The following is an 18,308-nucleotide window of genomic DNA, read 5'->3' as shown; positions in this document are numbered from 1 at the left end:
ACATCAGTGATGGAGCAGTGACAGAGACTTTATTGTAAACACATTGGTGCAAAGATCCAAACCATTTTCAGTGCCCCAAAAACCAGTCGACCTTTGCTAACACGAGTCTGTCAATTACGATTCCAGATCCAACATCTCTGAGGAGACATGGACGCCAAATGAAGGAATGCAGACATTTATTGCATTTTGGGTCGCTATTTATGAAAACACCAACAACACAGATATATACAGCTGTGCATTTTTATTAGAGATGTTAGAGAGACAGTCACAGCTGAGTTTCTGGACACAACAACAGCTGATGACATAGTCATCTCTCTAGTCACTGCGCCAGACGATGTTGTAGTGAACTAGTCATGTGATGTCAGTCTGGTCACTGATGGCATCCTATCAAAGGTCAGGAAGTAGGCAGGTGTTGCCACAAAATTCAGGCATAAACCAGGAAAAGACTCTTGGACATTTCACTGTGCTTTGCACACTTGAATGACAGTAAATGTGTTTCTGTACAGGGTTTGAATCCTATATTGACGGTCAGGTGATGTTTAAGGAGTGAAAGGGAGGTTAAATGATTATGTTCACAAATGTTAGCAGGTCTAATTCAGTTTAATTTTTAATGGTTTGGACATTTACATTTAAGGCACGGCGTTTCGTTTTTTTCTGTTGCCCCTTTTGAGTTTATTATCGGGATTGCTTCAGTATCAGATGTCAAATATTCAGTCTGTATTAAAATTGAATAGACCAACTTTTTTTGAAGTGAAATGAATTTTATTTGAGATCCATTGGCCTCTGTGAATTAATGTGTAGTAACAAGTGATTAGTTGATTAATGAATGTGTAGTAACAAGTGATTAGTTGATTAATGAATGTGTAGTAACAAGTGATTAGGCTACTATGTTGGTTGAGGCATTTTTCCCAACTGAGTAAAAAAAAAAAAAAACAAAGCTGTTATTTTGCTTTTATGTTACTGGTCCGGCCCAGTTGATATCAGAATGTGGCCCCCGTACCAAAATGAGTTTGACACCCCTGTCTTAAAATATGTGAGTTGTACCTCAGCCATCTGAGTGGCTGTGTCACCTCTGGCTCCCAGCATCACCATAGCCAGAGCTGAAGAGATGCTGAACGGAGAGAAGAAGATGTTTGTAGTTCTGTGGTCCTCACTCAGCTGTCTGAACATAGCCAGAGAGAAGCTGATGTTGGCCTTGGAGAGAGGATTGATGGATGCCATAGTGTCTGATGATGAGAAAGGAGGAAAATATTTCAGTATTTCTTTGTCAGATATCTAATCAACCACAAGGGGGCACAATCTGGTACCTTTGTGTCTTAGTTCCAATTCCAAGTTCCAAGAGGTGAACAGGAACAAAACTGGTTCCTTGAACACTTCTTGGTGTATGCAGCCAGTATTTTCGTTTTCGTTAATCTAATTTGTCACATCTAAACGTGGTATTTAAGTTTGTTTATTTGTGTGTTAATTTGACTTTGTGACTTTGTGACACACATTTAGTTTAATTGAAATTTAATAATAAAAATAATAATTTAAAAAAACGTCAAACATAGGCAACTTTATTGCTCATTTTTAACAACTTGTATTATCCATCCATCCATCTATCCATTCAACCATTTTTTTTATCTAATTTTTATTTTGTTTTAACTTTTTGTCTTTTATTTTAGGTTTTACATTTTAAGACCAACACTTTGATTTGCTGCATTTTATTGAAAGTGCTTTATAAAAATGGCAATTTAAGAGTGAAGCTGTTCTTTCTCAGTGGACTTTGTGGTTATCCCCACATCAAAACTTCAAAGTTTACTAAACTAAATGTAATCCATGAAATCTGTAGAAAATCAAATAAAAAATATTATAGTGATTTTAAGATTGTTACATTTTTTCCTTTATAATAATAATAAAAAAAACAGATCTACACAATCAAACTGCACGTGTGTAGTGTGCAAATGTTAGTTGGTTAGTGGAGCTGCAAAAGCGCTGTTTTAACAAACTTTAGTGCTGTAACATAACATTGTAAAGCTCACAGCTGTAACCCGGGAGAGAAGAAGCGTCCAGCGAAAAGAAGAGTCATGCTGGAGTTATGGCGGAAGAAGAAGAGGAAAGGACGGTTTGCAGTAAAGGTGGGAACTCGGTGGCAACACATGCACAGTGATTTCCCGCACATAAAAGAGGCGGTAGCAGCAGCTGCTTCCGTTCCCTCCTCGTTCACCTCCACAAAGGCCTTGTGGGTCGCCTCAGACAGAAACAGATCTTTGGTCGCAGACATGCCTGGAAAAAAAAGGGAATGCCGTCATCAAAAAATATGAAGAATACAGTAAAAATTTTAGTTTTTTCTAAACAGTGTTAATGTTTTGTTATAAACCAGGCAGAGTTCCATGTGTCTCACCAGAGAAGTCACATGTCATTTGATTGAAAGCATCTTTCACGCCCATGCTGGTCAGGACGTTGCTCAGGTTGTACGTCTCCTCCAGCTTGAATCGAGGCACTTTTACTTTGACATAAGTCAGAGGCATTTGGTCTGGATGAGTCCACTCCATGAATCTCTCACAGGTTAAAACTCTCTCCAGCTGAAAAGGTGAAACAGTACATGTTAAAAGCATAGGTTTCATCTTTTTTTATGTTTTTTTAAAAGTGTCCTACCTTCTTCAGACCTTCTTGTTTGGGTAAAAAGATGAGCATGCTCAGTTCGTTTTCTATGTAAGGCATCTCCAGGATCTATCCAGAAGAGATTTTTGAGCACAGTTTACAAAAATATAATGATAATAATCATACTTAACACTAATGTTAAAATAAAGTTATTTCAAAAATCAAGTGACTACTCAAGTGTTGGATGACCTGGCAGTTGACTTTTTGGACAAAACCAAGACGGAAGACACTTTTCTGCTTCATCATCTTTACAGACTTTGAGCGAATCTAGCAAAAACAAGATGTCTGTTGTCATACTTCGTTTTTTTACTAATAGCGTTCTCTTTTTTTTTCATGCTTGGGTTACCATGGTGAGTTTAAATCGAGCATCGCGTGTCTTAGAATTCATGAAAGGTCTGTTCCAGGTTCCTTTGAAGTAGATGGCGTTGACCAAAACCAGGTTGGTTGCTGCTTTCAAATCCGCTTCAGAGAGGACATCTTTGATTTTTCCTGGTAAGAACATTGAAGACACTTGGAATAAATGACAACTTCCTCACCCTATTAGAGAACAGTCAGGATCATGTGACACACTGATGGTGCGTGAGTGAGATCCACCTTGGGTCTGCTTCTCCACTCAGCTGTTGATCTTGATCCTGGCTTCCTCGTATTTGTTTTTAAAGTCCACAGACTCCAGTTCTGCTTTGTAGCAGCTGCTGGTTTGTTTTAAGAACTCCTGAAAACACATGAAACCATCCATCAACGATTAAGTCAATGTGTGGAGATAAATCAACTGTCAGCAGTGTCCTGGATCTCCAGTGACTGACAGTCAGAGTCCAGTAAAAATGTTGTCAGTGTTTCATGAAATGCTGACCTGAAGGAAGAGGAAAGACTGCTCTCCATACAGCCTGTTAGCAACACTGAGCAGAAACCCAGCTCTTGGCTTGTTCAGCTCCTCCAGTAGTTGTTGGAACAGAGAGTGGACTTCCTCCTGACAGTCCTGGGTCTTCAAACACTGTAAACAGTAAATGTGTTACAAAGATGCTGTACACAATACAGAACTTTTAAAATGTTATGTTTGTGTGGTTTCAATCAGAAGATCAGAAACTCTTAGAGTATGTGAGTTGTACCTCAGCCATCTGTGTGGCTGTGTCACCTCTGGCTCCCAGCATCACCATAGCCAGAGCTGAAGAGATGCTGAACGGAGAGAAGAAGATGTTTGTAGTTCTGTGGTCCTCACTCAACTGTCTGAGCATAGCCAGAGAGAAGCTGATGTTGGCCTTGGAGAGAGGATTGATGGATGCCATAGTGTCTGATGATGGGAAAGGAGGAAAATCATTCGGTATCAAAGGGCCACATCCATGCGTTGGTCCCATGTTGGAGAATGGATAGATCTCATATAATTAAGAATAGAGTCCTGACACAGAGAAAAAGAGAATAATTAATTTTATACTGGTCTAGAAATTCCCCTTATAACACAATCTAACAACAATCTATTTATTTTAATAAACAGCGTGTTTGTATTCATGAAATCATTTTAAAAAACAAACTTACTGTCTGCTCTTCAGTGTCCAGGAATTAAACCAGGGCGAGCAGTTGTGTTCTCCAGAACCCCCCTGTCCCCTCCCCTGCCATCCCATCCGCAATCTCCTTTAAGTTCCCTGAAGTGACGTCAAGCTTATTTTTTTCCAACTAAACCTTTATTTAAATCGAACACCGCTTTTTTTCTTCTGTTTTAGCCGCACTGATGTTGCCAAACTATGTATATGTCTATGACCTACACAGACTAACTCAGAATCGTCACTCAAAAGTATTGAAGAGCAAAAATGACAAAAACATGGAGTTAATTGGACATAGGCCAATGAGTTATTCATATAACTCGTTGTCACCCCCCCCCCCCCACACACACACACACACCCACAGCTTTATTGAACATAGTATTAAAGTACAAAACGCAACATTAGGGAATCAAATAGGACATCAGCCGTAGTAACCAATGTTATCATTCCAAACTTATGACTCATTGTTGTATCCCTTTTACAAAATTCCCTGAATTGACGCCACACTAATTTTTTTCACTAAACCTTTATTGAAATCGAACAACGCTTCGTTTTGAAGTTTCAGCTGCACCGATGTTGCCAAAGAACGTAGAGTTATCTGGATCATCTGAACTGATCTGAACAAAATGTTTTGATTTTTAGACCAAAAAGTAAAGAAATTTTAAACACATAAAATTGTAAACATGATCATTAGTAATGTAACAGAAATAATACATAACAAATGGTTATTGTCATAGTGTTATTGAGTTAAGTCAGTTAAAATGTAAAGAGAGAACATGGATGTCTTTTAGGATCATTTTTAATAATAATACAATAATTCACTTTATTTCAGACTCGAATGAAGAAGACAGGAGATAGAAGAAGACAGATACAACATAAACAGTTACAAATTTAAAAAAACTACAAGATAAGATATAAGATTGTACTTTTGGATTTTAAATGTTTGAATGGTCTGGCACCTCTGTATCTCTCTGAGTTGTTACATGTGTATCGTCCACGTCGAGTCATAAGATCTGAATATCAAATGCTGTCATGGTTCCCTGGACTTGGCTTGTGACTCGGAGAGACAGCAGCTCCTAAACTCTGGAAAGTTCTCCCCTTCTTTGTGAGGTCTGCCAGAACCGTCAGTGATTTTAAGTCACTTTTATAACTTGTCTTTTTAGTTAGGCTTTTAACTCCAGTGAGCAGATTTAGTGGGTCAGTTTGTTAATTTTATTATTTTGTTGTTTTTTGCTTTTATTGTTTCTTTATTTTATCATATTGTTTCTGATTTTATTTGATTTTATGTTAAGCACTTTGGTTGCCTCTGCTTGTATAAGTGCTATACAAATAATAAATTGATTGATTGATTGATTGATCAGTCAAAGCACTTTTGTTATAATCCACTAGATGGCAGTGTGAGACACAAGATGCTTAGGCTACTTAGGGAGATGCGAGTGCGAGGGAAGGCTCAAAGGCAGACAGTTACAGACCTCTCCAGTAGCTGAGAAGGGGAATCAATGGCTCTGTGGATCAAGATGAAGGACCTGACCTGGACCTCCAAATGTTTGATGGCTGATCGGGTGAACCTGGGACGCTGGGATTTACCGCTGAACCCCCTGGATTTGTCTTGGACAGCAAGACACTGAAGACGGAGGGCACCCACTTGAAAACTCTTCAGATGTCACCATTCATTTGCCTGCCACAGTGTCTCATCTTACTGGGGGATAATTAAATCTACCAATAGTCCTACACAATAAATCTAAGTTTAGGTATGTCTAATCCTCTGGTGGGACAAATGTGTGTATGGAAACTTTTTGTACTAAACATTTGCCAACATGTGCAAATAAATAGATCTCTCAGGAGACATGACAGAATACACACAAACACCAATGCAAATATTTGGAATAATTAAAATAAAACAAGGACATTTACAAAATTAAATGTTTTAGTATAAGAAGCAAACAAATGGTCCCTTCAGTTATAATGAATTTTAACAAACATCTCAGTTTTTCTTGTCTTCTATATGCTTTAAACACATTGAAAATGCCACGTGACTCCTTAGTTCTACAAACTTCAATGTTTTATTTAATAATTTGGGGATTTTTTTTGTACAAATATGTCTGTTTATAACAAAACCATGCTGCCTAATTAAAAAATAAGTGAACCAAATAAATCTGGAAGAGAAAGACACTTGAAATCTAATTGAAATCCACAGTAATATGAAGGTGTCATGTAAAAGTAGCTCAAGTCCTGTTTTTCACATCAGGCACGCCTGTTCGTGTCACTTGATCTTGACAGTTAGGCGGTTTTGTTTTGGCGCTGCCTGTGGGGTTTCATTTCAATGATTCCAGGTGACACACCTAGATTTACAGTCCCAACTAAAAAAAACAATTTATACTAACACTGAAGGTCATTTTTGCGTTAAGAAGTACAAAACCCTACTTTTAAAAAAGCTTTTTAATTTTCATTTTTAAATAAAATTACAATTTGTATTTACACCTCTGACTTTTACTTCTTTCTTGACTTTATTTTTTAAGAACGACGAAACAGCGCCCTCTTGTGGTTACAATGGCAGCTAAGCTTGACTTCAAACAAGCTAACAGAAAGTGGTCAACAGAGGAATGCAGCAGATCAGCAGCAAAAGGACAATCCGCCTTGCAGGCTTGATTATTTTTATGGAAAAAAAATCGTTTTGAAAGGGGAGGCCACTCTGAATATAACGGTGAGATAAACGCTCATTTTATTCGGCGGTATCTTTCCTGTCTTTAGCCTGTTAGCTAACCTGACCACCATGATCACACAGACAGTGGATTTCACCCAAACCTGTTAAACACAGGTCGTTTTTGTCTTATCTACGTTATTATTAGTTAAAAAAATGTTCCAGACCAATAAAAACAAAAAAATGTAGGGGCTTTTTTTTTTAAAGTGCCTTTTTTTATCGGTCGTAATTCATTTTTAAAGCTGCTTTTATTTAAATTAAATTGTTCGAGAGTCAGGGTTAACGTTATTGATGGTTGTTGTTGCTTTTTGTTACATTAATGTTAGAAAAATAAAAATGCTAAATGTTTTTTATTCACAGAAAGGAAAACTATCATTTATCTGGAGTTTATTGTGTTGGTTTAGGATGGTTTATATACCACGTTATTTTCCTTCCTGTTTTGGTGTTGATATTTTTTTAATGTTTAAGAATAGAAATATTAATATAATATTTCATTATTTATTTTTTTATTTACTCTTTCACAACACATTCACAACACAAACAAATTTCTAATGCGACTTTATTAACTTTTTAAATTTATTTTTTAAGTTTTTATAAGGATTTCCCCCTATTTTTGTATAGATTAGTTTCCCTGACCTCCTCTCTGAACTCTTGGACAGGTTGCCCACAAATCCTCAGTTGTAAATTACAGATTTATTTAAATGTCAGATTACTTAAATTAATCTTAAAGCTTTTCACCTTTTATTCTAAGAAAACTCTTGAAAATGTTGTATTTTCTTACAAGAGAAATTCAACCTTTAACAGAGTTCATTTACAATTTTTACACTTAGATCATTTAACTGAATGGCAGAGGGCTTACAGCTGTCAATATCTAAACCTTTGCTTACCAAAATTACCTAAATTCACTGATATATGTTGAAGATGAGAGATTTATAAAGTTTAATGTTTGGTTCTTTTTCTTTAGGGTCTTCTAAATCAATGTAAGTGCCACAGGTCGTTCCTAGATCCTATCTCCAAAGCCTTACTGGCAAGACGGGTGCAAACAACTCAGGAAGATGGCGTCACCTTTTGTGCCTGTCCCGGTTCCCATGGACAGAACCCTGTCAGGTGGTAGAAGCAAACCCAGGCGGCCACAGCGAGCGGCGTCTCTTGGAAGCGTCTCCAGCAGCTCGGAGTCTTCATCCCCGGTTGCCCGGACGACAATAAAGGAGCAGGATTCCCGGTTTCAGTCCAGTTGCACGGACGGCACCCCGCCACCACCGGTGCAGAGCCCGGTGACACGGGCCCGGATGAACGGACCCCTGGAGCCGTGCGTGGAGTTCTCAAACTGCCCTCATTCTGCGTGCGGTTCTGCAGGCAGCCAAGAAGCAGAGGAGAGGCCAATCACCCCCACGGTGCTGGGCTACGAGGTCATGGAGGAGAGGGCCAAGTTCACGGTACCAAGCTGGAAAACTGATCATTTTGTCACCATGGTTACTGATAGTCGTACAGTTTACTCACCCCAGAAAAAAAAGACAGGATTTCTTAGTATTTTCTTTGTAAACTCATACATTTTTATTTCATACAACTTCAAAGCTGCATGTTTGTGTCCTCCAGGTCTACAAGATCCTAGTCAGGAAGAATCCCGACCAGAGTTGGGTCATCTTTCGAAGATATGCAGACTTCTCAAGACTCAACGACAAGGTCAGTTGCGATGGGCCACGTGTGGACGCCGCTGCACGAGCACTTCAAGGTCACCTGAAGTTTTCCCCTCCTCCCCCTGTTTTCAGACTCTTTATCTGCCGCTTGCTTTCAGCGTGTTTGCCGTCGTTCTTGAAGGGAACGTGGCAGATTAGAGCCGCACAAAGAAGCTGGCTGTTCATAAACAGCCTGAGCCAAGCAGGTGATCGGCTCTTTCGGATTTGAAAAACAAAGAAAGAAGGAACATTGTGGGGCCTTTGACTGTATCAGAATGAAGAAACAATTTTGTTATTTATCAATAAAAGATAAAATGACCATTTCGTCAAAACAAAGGAGGCATTTTATTGGAGGTTGTTGCTGTAGACAAGAGGATATAAATAGAGATAAAATAACTGACTTGAAGGCAAAGGAGAGAGAACAGAACCTAAACTGGGAAATGATTGTCTCAGTTCCAACGCACTTTTATTTTGAAACTGCTCAGTCATGCTTTTCTATTCATGCGGCCATCCTGCTCCTTCAATAAAAGCATTTCCAAGGTCTTTTCTTGAAAAGTACCTCAAACCTACAAGTGGGGATCTTTAGGTACTTCATGATTCGACCTGATTACGACTCAAGAGCCGATTCAATTATAAAATGAAAAGATAAAAAATGCATTCTGAATATACGCATTTTTAAAAAATGTTTTCTCTTTTCTCTACCTACTTTCCTCCCCCCACCATTTGTAAAAATTGAGCTCTAAATTTTATTTCTGAGTAATTCTTTATCCAAATCACATCAGAAGCAGAACAAAAACAGTTTCAAAAAGCTTGTCCTTCATGTGGGCACCCCTAAGTTTCTTTGTTTTTCCTGGAATGCGTTTCTTTTTTTAGGAGTTTTTCCTTACCACAAAGGAGGGTTTAAGGGCAGGGATGCCCAGTTCAGTTCAGGTTTTTTTTTCTATTGAATTCTTTGTATTCAGGATCCTCTTGATTTATGTTTTACTTTACAATTACTGGTACGAAGCCCATTGAGACGACTGTTGTTGGGATTTTGGGGCATACAAATAAAATTGAATTTTTATGGAATAGTTGTGATATTGAAACTACAGTCGGCGAGCTTCCTCACAAACTTGGTGTCCTGAAAGCAGCTCCCTGCTCCGCTCCATTCCGATGCATCCACGACTAGATCCATGAACGCCTTTGTTTTCCTCGTCTGAGCCGGTGTCCGGCTCACAACTGTCCGGCTGGAAAACTCCAGTATTGCTCATCGTTTTTGTTGCACCGCTAACGTTTGGGCGTGGGAGGGCTTGTAAGCTAGCAGGAGAGAAGGTTCCTGGTTTTAAATAAAATAAATAGTGCCCAGCGAGTTACTGAATAATATGTAAATACAGCGTAGAAGTTTGCAACATGATCATTTTGGTAGGATGCAACTTACACACCTCATGACTTTAGTCCAAAAGCTTTTGGCCGTCAACGCTAAAAAAGCCAAAATCCTTTCAAACATTGGCTTTAAGCGAAGGTGGGGGGGTCGGATCACGCGGGCTGTAAGGTCGGCCACGTTTGTGTGCTCTTCAAAACTGTCCAACGGAAACTGCGCCGTGTTTACGTTCCAACAAATACTTTTACTTTAAATCACATGAATGTTTTGAATCTTGATTATTCAAAAATTCCCAAAGCATTTCAGAAATGTTTATGGTACATTATCAAAGCATCTACTAACCATTTTCTCCCCCACACATACCCAGACTAGGCCTTTATTTCACCCTTCGTGACATTGTCTGTATTTGTTGTCCTAGTCCGGCCCTTGAATTGCGCACACACAGTTCTCATGTTTTGCGTCTTTATTTCAGCTGAAGGAGATGTTTCCTGGGTTCCGCCTCTCGCTGCCTCCTAAGCGATGGTTCAAGGACAACTACAACAGTGACTTCCTGGAAGACAGACAGTTGGGCCTGCAAGCTTTTTTACAAAACCTGGTTGCACACAAAGACATTTCTAGCTGGTATGGAGACCTTCCACTACTGAATTGTTGCTGTTCTTTTAAGAGAACTTTGGTTTTAAATATGGTTGATGAATAAACAACACGTTCCTGTTAGTAGAAGTAGCTTTGAGGGTGTGGAGAACGGGATTTTTCAGTGTTTGCTTCTCCTTGCCAGTGTGCCGGTGAGGGAGTTTCTTTGTCTGGATGATCCTCCGGGACCTTTTGATAGTCTCGAGGAAAGCAGGGTAAGTCTGCGCATTTACTAAAACACCGGCAAAGATGCAGAAAACACAAATACTTTTGAACTCACTGAGAGCTTGAGATGGGAAATTCACTCTTTTAAGATTTAGAGCTTGAGAGTTTTTCTATTTATTAAATATATTTACACTTCTGATGACAACATGTCACGTGTGTTTATTTATCTCTAAATTCCCAGCAACTGCAAAAAAAAAAAAAAAAACTAAAGATCATTAAAATCCTCTAGATTTTGTAAAAGTATTTTAGCAGTTTCTGTGGTAGTAGAGTTACAAAGTATTTATGGTGCAAATTACAACAACACAACCAAAACAACCAAAAATCACAAGCCTCGACAACCAGAACAAAGAAAAACACCCTAAACAGAACAAAACATCACTACCCACAATGCATCTTTGCCATTACAGGTCCTGCAGTGGGCAGAATCATTAATGTATATTTTAGAAGGGTCTAACTAAGACTTTGTGTTTTTTTGTGTGTGTGTGTGTGTGTGTGTGGGTGTGTGTGTGTGTGTGTGGGTGTGTGTGTGTGTGTGTGTGTGTGTGTGTGAGAGAGAGACATAAACCAAGCCAGCGACATGAGTTTTAGAGGAAACTCTGGCAGTTTTTCCCGGTTTACTGTCACATTATCTTTTATGAGACACCCCGTTAGTTCCTGTTGGTCAGATGTTCCTGAGTAAGTCTTATTTTGATGAATCTCACTGACAGTAATGATGCTTCACAGACCTCCATCAGCATATCAGCTGAAGGTCATGTGCAGTTCAAGGATTGCAAGTCAAGCACTTTTTAAAGAGATTTCAAAATGAAAGTGGTGCCTGATGGGAAATAATGAGTAAATACAGGTTTGAAAAATGTTCACTTCCATAAATGGCTTTTAGGTTTTCCTCTTGTCATTTATGTCTGAGTTTACTCACTACTTCCTACTTAGCGAACCCTATAAGGCATTTGCCATTTTGTCATGGTGCTCGAATCTACTATTCCAAAATCCAGGAAACTGCCCAGAAGTCTCCGTGAAAAACTAGTGTGCACGGATGCTCACTAGATCGGAGGATATAGACTACAGTTTGAAAAAGTTATCATAAAAAAAAAAACTTTACATTAGTTTTTTTTATAAACCATCCATGTTTTCTCATCAGAACACAGTGGATGCATAAATAGTTGTTTAAAAATTTTCATATTTACGAGCTTTTAACGTCAGCAAATAGGTGACGATATATTTGGTGTTTAAAAAGAAAACAAGTACTGAACATATATAGTTTTTTAGGCATTATAGAGTCGTGAGGGAAGTCAGACGTAGTGATTGTCTGTTGTTCAGAGGATATTTATTTAAAATGCTTCTCCACAGAGAGGTCAGAAGGTTGTTTTTTAACTTTACTACATCTAAATATGAGTTAAATGAGAAACATTAAACGTTTTTGCATTAAGAGAAAATTCTCAGTGTTGGACGACTTTGGGGTAATTTGCTGTTAGTTGGCAGATTCTCTATTTTTATTGGTTTTCTTCACTGATGCAAAATCAAAAAAGGATGACATTTTTTTAATTATTTCCTTTCAGGCGTTCTGCGAGACTCTTGAGGAAAGCAATTATCGTCTTCAGAAGGAGCTGCTGGAGAAACAGAAGGAGATCAGCGCGCTGAGGAGGAGGCTGGAGGACAGGGAGCAGCTCATCCTGCTGCTGGAGAAGCACATCAAGTAAGTGGAAGGCGGGTTGGACGCACATTCAGGCTTTGTGTTTTATCGAGTCCGTTCCTGGTGGACTGATGGACGTGCTCGTCCCGCAGTGGTGAGAGAGTGAGCCCGGAGTCCCCCTGCGGGCTGTCGGCACGGGGCAGCGAGAGCAGCGCCGAGGTGGACGTGCAGTCGTCTGCTGTGGAGGCCGATCAGGACGTCCCTGATGAACACGGGTAAATGACCGTCTGGAGACGGGGAGGATGAGGAGGAAAAAAACTATCAGATGATTTAATTAACTCAATATTTTTAAGCTTCTTTACCAATTGTATCCTGTATTTTAAAAAGCCTCGATTCTATGTACTAATATATTACACATGGCTAAGCCTATTTAAATTATATACACATATTTAAAAGAGCAAACTCCAAAAAAAGCTTGTTAAATAACCATTTCTTTGTTTTATTTGTTTTAAAGTTTTGACAAGACTTTCGAAGAAGTTTCGCTTTAAATTTAATAAATACTTTTCAGAAAAACAGTAAATTAAAAAACAGAAATTAAAACTAAATAAATATTTAGTCTTTTTTATTTTATTTCAGTTTTTGTAAAAAATAGAGTCCACTCCACTTACTGTAGTGAACTTACTGTTTACTTTGTACTGAATTTTGGAACTTAGAATGGATTTCATTCTGTTTACTAATTACATTACACAAGGGAGAGAGTTTTTATTAAAGCAAGGCTTATTTATTTTTTTATTTTTTCAAAAAGGGTTTACATTTTTCGATGACACGAGTGGAAAAGTCAGCAGTAAAAGCAGTAAGACCACAGTGGTTCTTTGGATTTTGCATTTGTAAAAAATTAAACGTCAGAATATGGGTTATATTATTCTAAAGATGTGAATAAATGCAGTAACTAGTAAAGTGTCAAGTCCTAGTGAAGCAAAATTAAAAGCAATAATTAAAATATGAATGAAACATCTTGGTTTGTAGACATCACAACTGGTCGGACAGTGGAAACAATCTGATAACAGATCAAGGATATCAATAGAAAACTACATTTCAAAATAAAAGTGAAAACAGTTATCCTGTTTTTTAAACAATAAAGCTAGAGGTAAAATCATGGAGTTGGACTTCTAAACTTGACTGCATATTTTTTATTATCCCCCCCCCCCCCCCCCCCCCCCTACATATTCCACAGCAGCACCGCCCTCCTTTTGCCGAACCCCGTAACATGTAAGGTTCCGGCTCAGAAGCCAAACTCACGATTCCCGTCTGTTGTTAAATCCGGCCTGGGTTGTGATGTGGGGGTGTTTTTGCAGGAGGGGGTTCGCTTCCTTCTCTCTTTCTGAATGTGCTGTGAATTGTTGCATCTGAGCTGTCTGTCTGCACTGCCTGCTCAATATTTGCAGGGTTTTAATGACAGATGGGGTGAATTCCCTTTCAAAGCCTTTAGTTTAAGGGAAAAAAAACATCTTAGAACAGATTTTATTTGTGATATTGAGACTTCTACGGTTTACATACATGTAAAAGCTAATTCATTACAGGGGCTATAACCACTGAGGTTTAAATTGGCTTGAATTTGACTTGACCCCAGCTGTCTGTGTTGTACTGTGACCTTGTTTGGCTGAACGTCTGTGTCTAACATGCTGCCAGCTCTGTCCTGTCACATGGTGATGTCTGATAAAAGTGTGGGCGATGCTAGTTTCCTTGGATTTCATGGTTTTCTGTCTTTGCACCTGTTCAAAACATCTGTCAGGAAGTGACAGATGAAGAGTAGTCGACGAGAAAACCTGTCATTGTTTTTCCAAAATTAAAAAGAGACGTTCTAGTAGTCTTCCTTTGCTTTCGTCTTGGTTTGTCCAGCTTTCGGTCAGCTTTTGTTTTCCAGAAAACTGAAATCTTGTCCACAGTTGTGACGTCTCTGTCTTTTGTTTCAGGTGTGAGGTCCGGACCGTTCGATCCTCCGTGTGTTGGTGCGGACCAGCGCTCAGCGTCTCTCCTCCAATGATCCAGGTCCCTCAGCTTTACAAGAAACCTGAACACTAAAAAGTCCTCCGATTCCCTTCCTTGTGTTCCTTCTCAAGCAAAACGCTGCTACTCCATTCTCAACTTTTTGTTTCTGAAATTCTTCAAACATTTCATATTTCAACCACTTTTTTTAATTTAATGACTATAACTGTTATTCAAGACTTTAAAAAACTTGTAAAAATACTTGAAAAACCCTAAAAATTCAGTCCCTTTCATTTTAAAAACATCTACAGCTTCCAGTTTGGATTGATATGCTTGATTATCCAGCAAAATGTTGGCCTTTTTGGCTAAAAAAAAACCTTCAGAAAACTGAAAAAAACTTCTGAAAAATGGTCGAAAAACCTTTCAAAACTAAGATTATCTACACAAAAACCCCTCATGTCGTTAGTGTTGACCGATTTCTCTTCTTTCCTATGAATTGGCCCTTTATCTTGAAAAACCTGTGAGAGCTGCAGCTGTTAAAGGACTGAGGACTGCAGCAGGCTGACGTCATGTCTTCTTTCTGGACTGCCATCAGCAATTAAGGGTTTAACTTTAGACAAAGCTCTTCTCGAAAAACTGTCTGTCACTAAGTTTACGTTTAATTTTGTGTGTGTTGTCAGTGCCAGATGTGAACTGTGGTTTAAAAAAAATCACCAATTTATACACCAGTTATTTATTTCACTGTCTCGATTTCAATAGTTCTAATGACCGACAGAAAACCTTCAGTTGATATATGAATACGCGCATTTATGGCAAATCATGTTTTGCTTGTAGATATTTTAGAAGATTTTTTAAGCATGGTTTTCCAACGCTGCTACTCGTGGATTTTGCCTTCAGACAAACGATCGGGCCTCAGAGGAAGACACTGGGACATCCTTTAAAGGCGTGTTGTTCAAATCTCAGCAGGTGAAACACACAAGCATCTCAAAGAGTAGATCCTTTGATGTCCATAAACATCAGGACATGCAGAAAAAAAGCCTTCAACTTCCACACTTCCAAACGATTTCATTTTCCTATCACCACTTTGGCGGCTGTGGTTCACATCAAGGCAAATAAAGTTAAGATGAGGCGTAAAAGTAGATCGAGTACATTGGTTGCCATTGGCAACAAATCACCAGTCGGGCTCTTTGGCTTGTTTGCTCTGAGACTGTTCTTGGGAAATCACCCACCTAAGCCATATTTTCTGCCTAAATAATACTTGAAGGACATGCTTTTGTGTAGAAATGATGCTATAACCGCTGTTTTTCCTCTTTCCTGGGCCGGTTTATGAGGAACAAGATATTTAAGGTTTCATCGCGTCATTCTCGGCCTCCAGCAGGTCATATAATGCACTTTATGGATGAATGGCGATTGTTAGGATGTTATTTTTTTACTACCTTGAAACATAAAACATGTTTTGATCATCAAATGTGTTTCGACCTCCAACTGGATCAGATACGTTTAAATATATGTGTATATATATATTTGATTTTTCTCTTTTTGGTGTCCTGTACTTTACGTCAGATGATCTACTTGCAAAGCAAAGTGCCTTGAAGATGTTCTCCTCTTGGCTTTTCTTTGGACGTGTTGGAATAGCTTTATAGACGACAGGAAACATGTCATCCTTTTCACCCTGATGAAGATAATCTTTTAAAGACATTCATGTGTTTTCCTTCTTGGTTTAGTTTCAAGATGAGATGTTTTTGTAATATTACCTTAATGGACTCTTAGATTCAGATATGCACCTGTAGTTGCACTATACAATATTTATGAATAGTAGTGTTATAAGGCTTCAGATTTAAAGGGATAACTTGTGGAATAATAATAATAATTTTAAAACACTGTTGAACAATATAGGGCAAAGATGTTTGTTATATAAAAAGGTTGACACAATAAAAAACACTTTGACATATTAAAAATATTGTCTGTTTTTTTATTTAGTGTAAAAAAATGCAGAAAATTTTGATTAATTCGTTTTTTCAGCTTTATCTGTCCACAAATGATGTAACAATCTGGAGAAAGGTCACCAATGTGACAAAACTGTTAATAATGTTTGTCATAATTATAGAAATGGTTGTGTTTGTGACGAAAACTAGGAAGTTGGTTTGATATTTTTTTAAAATATTTTTTTTTACTCATTTTATTCATTGTATTTTGAAAGAAGAGAGAAAATGGCATAAAAACATCTGTTGATCAAAGCACTTGATCACATTTAGTTTTCCCTAGATAAATATAAAATAGTTGACCTTAATGACAATTTAAAAATTAAAATATCTCAACAACAAAAACATTTTTTCAACAAATTCATTTCATTTTGCTTTTTAATTTGTGTTTTATAAATCAACTTAATTTTACAGAGATTTCTTATCCATTGTTTCAAGCAATTTCAGCAATAAAAGCAAAGGTTCATAAAAGAGAAATTCCTATATTTTAAATGTATTTAAGATATTAATGTATAAATGGATTAGAAATAATAACATAATTGAATAATCATTAATAGACATTTGTGTTTATACATACAAACTGTAAACACACATGACATATTTAATCAATAAAACATGATTGTCAATGATGAGGATTATTTGAGTTTTTAATTGGTCAATTTAAAAAAAAAGTTTTTAAATTTGTAATCTCTTAAAATCAGTAAAAGGTAATATATGGAAAAATATTAGTTGAACATTGCTTTACATTAAAAATATCCCCCTTGAAAAGACAAAAATGTCTTTTTTATCAGAGGTTTTTCCTGAAGAATTAATAGTGAAGCACTTTATAAAACACGATGAGCAGATTTAAAGTAAAAAGAACCTTGCAGGTTGACTCCCACAGACTGTCCATGTTCTGGTGTGCTCTGCAGATTAGTTTAAGAAGTTGCTTTGACAAACGTCCGCCCACAAAAATCTTCTGATCAGCTCAGGTTTCAAACCACATCCCAAAACAAGATTGTAGATCTGCACAAAGCTGGAATGGGATGCAAGAACTTTGGTAAAACAGTGTGGTGAAAGGAGAAAACTGCAATGATCAATCTGCAACACTTCACCTCACATGGACAGGGTGATAGATATAACCTACAGTTGGAAAAGGCTTGGTGCCAAAAGTCAAAGCGATGGAAATCCCACAAATCTTGCACCAGACTTTTTCTTTCATAGCTCTATTTTGAAATAAGCTTGAGTTCCTGATTGGTCAAAGTTCAACCTGGTTTAACTTTCAATGTACATTGAATGGATGCATGTGTTGTACATAGAGCCCAAAAACGATTGTAAAACCTGCCTAGAGACGCGTGAATGCGAGAGTTTTGAACGTAGAATTGCGCATTTTCAAAGACTTTTCACTGGAAGTGGCTGCTTGAACGTACGTTGCAGAGGGTGGTGTGAACGGAGCTTCAAGAGTCTGGAGAACTGCTGAAAGAGTTTTGGGCTTTGAGAACAAACTTGAAGGAAGGAAGGAAAACACTGTGGCCCTGAGAACACAGCCTAACAAAACAGCTTAGACATGCAAATATTCTGCTTTGAGGCTGGTTTACATATAAATGTCAGTAGGCCAATAAAACAGTGGATCTTCAAAGCTATTTTCACACGGCGCTCGGCAAAAGGTGTTCAAGCAACCACTTTCAATGAAAGTCTATGTAGACACGTGAACACGCATTTTGGGGTTCTGCATTTAAAAGACGCATTCATGCGTAGCCATGCGTGGCCACTGAATGCCCAATGTAAGTTAAACCAGGTCAAACTATAACTAAGCAGGGACTCTGATTTGGTAGTGACATCCGGGTGGCCTCCCTTTTAATTCACAGAAATGCCAAACGTTGAAAAATTGATCATGAAGGATAAATTGATAATAACTTTTTGTTTCCAACTGACATTTTATGACACAAAGTCTTTCATATATC

At 38.0% G+C, this 18,308-nt stretch overlaps 1 protein-coding gene and 1 pseudogene across 4 annotated transcripts; one reads left to right on the top strand and one right to left on the bottom strand.

Annotated features, from left to right (window-relative positions):
- Window positions 1-740: 740 nt before the first annotated feature.
- LOC101169985 (leukocyte elastase inhibitor-like) lies at window positions 741-4,282 on the bottom strand (annotated as a pseudogene). The gene is made up of 10 exons (XR_013652078.1): window positions 4,174-4,282; window positions 3,750-3,931; window positions 3,494-3,634; window positions 3,238-3,355; window positions 2,990-3,132; window positions 2,833-2,910; window positions 2,638-2,712; window positions 2,384-2,564; window positions 2,022-2,265; window positions 741-1,226 (listed from the first exon to the last, which is right to left on the bottom strand). The product of XR_013652078.1 is annotated as a leukocyte elastase inhibitor-like (transcript).
- A 2,212-nt stretch (window positions 4,283-6,494) lies between these two features.
- Window positions 6,495-16,341, top strand: snx16 (sorting nexin 16). 3 transcript variants are annotated; one of them, XM_011488758.4, is made up of 9 exons: window positions 6,685-6,882; window positions 7,844-8,315; window positions 8,476-8,562; window positions 10,388-10,536; window positions 10,691-10,760; window positions 12,324-12,460; window positions 12,550-12,672; window positions 13,635-13,666; window positions 14,371-16,341. In XM_011488758.4, the coding sequence occupies exons 2-9, from the start codon at window positions 7,935-7,937 to the stop codon at window positions 14,439-14,441; spliced, it is 1,050 nt and encodes a 349-aa protein (XP_011487060.1). In that variant the 5' UTR covers window positions 6,685-6,882; window positions 7,844-7,934; the 3' UTR covers window positions 14,442-16,341. The 3 variants fall into 3 exon arrangements, with proteins under 3 accessions (XP_004080983.1, XP_011487060.1, XP_011487059.1); XM_011488757.4 differs by having other exon boundaries at window positions 6,711-6,882; window positions 13,632-13,666; XM_004080935.5 differs by lacking the exon at window positions 13,635-13,666 and having other exon boundaries at window positions 6,495-6,882.
- The last annotated feature ends 1,967 nt before the right edge of the window (window positions 16,342-18,308 follow it).

The sequence above is a fragment of the Oryzias latipes genome, chromosome 20 (assembly GCF_053564925.1).
Source record: "Oryzias latipes strain Hd-rR chromosome 20, Olatipes_Hd-rR_3.1".
NCBI classification, from domain to species: domain Eukaryota; kingdom Metazoa; phylum Chordata; class Actinopteri; order Beloniformes; family Adrianichthyidae; genus Oryzias; species Oryzias latipes.
Note: the sequence above shows the minus strand (reverse complement) of the source record. Positions and strands in the feature narration are given on the sequence as shown.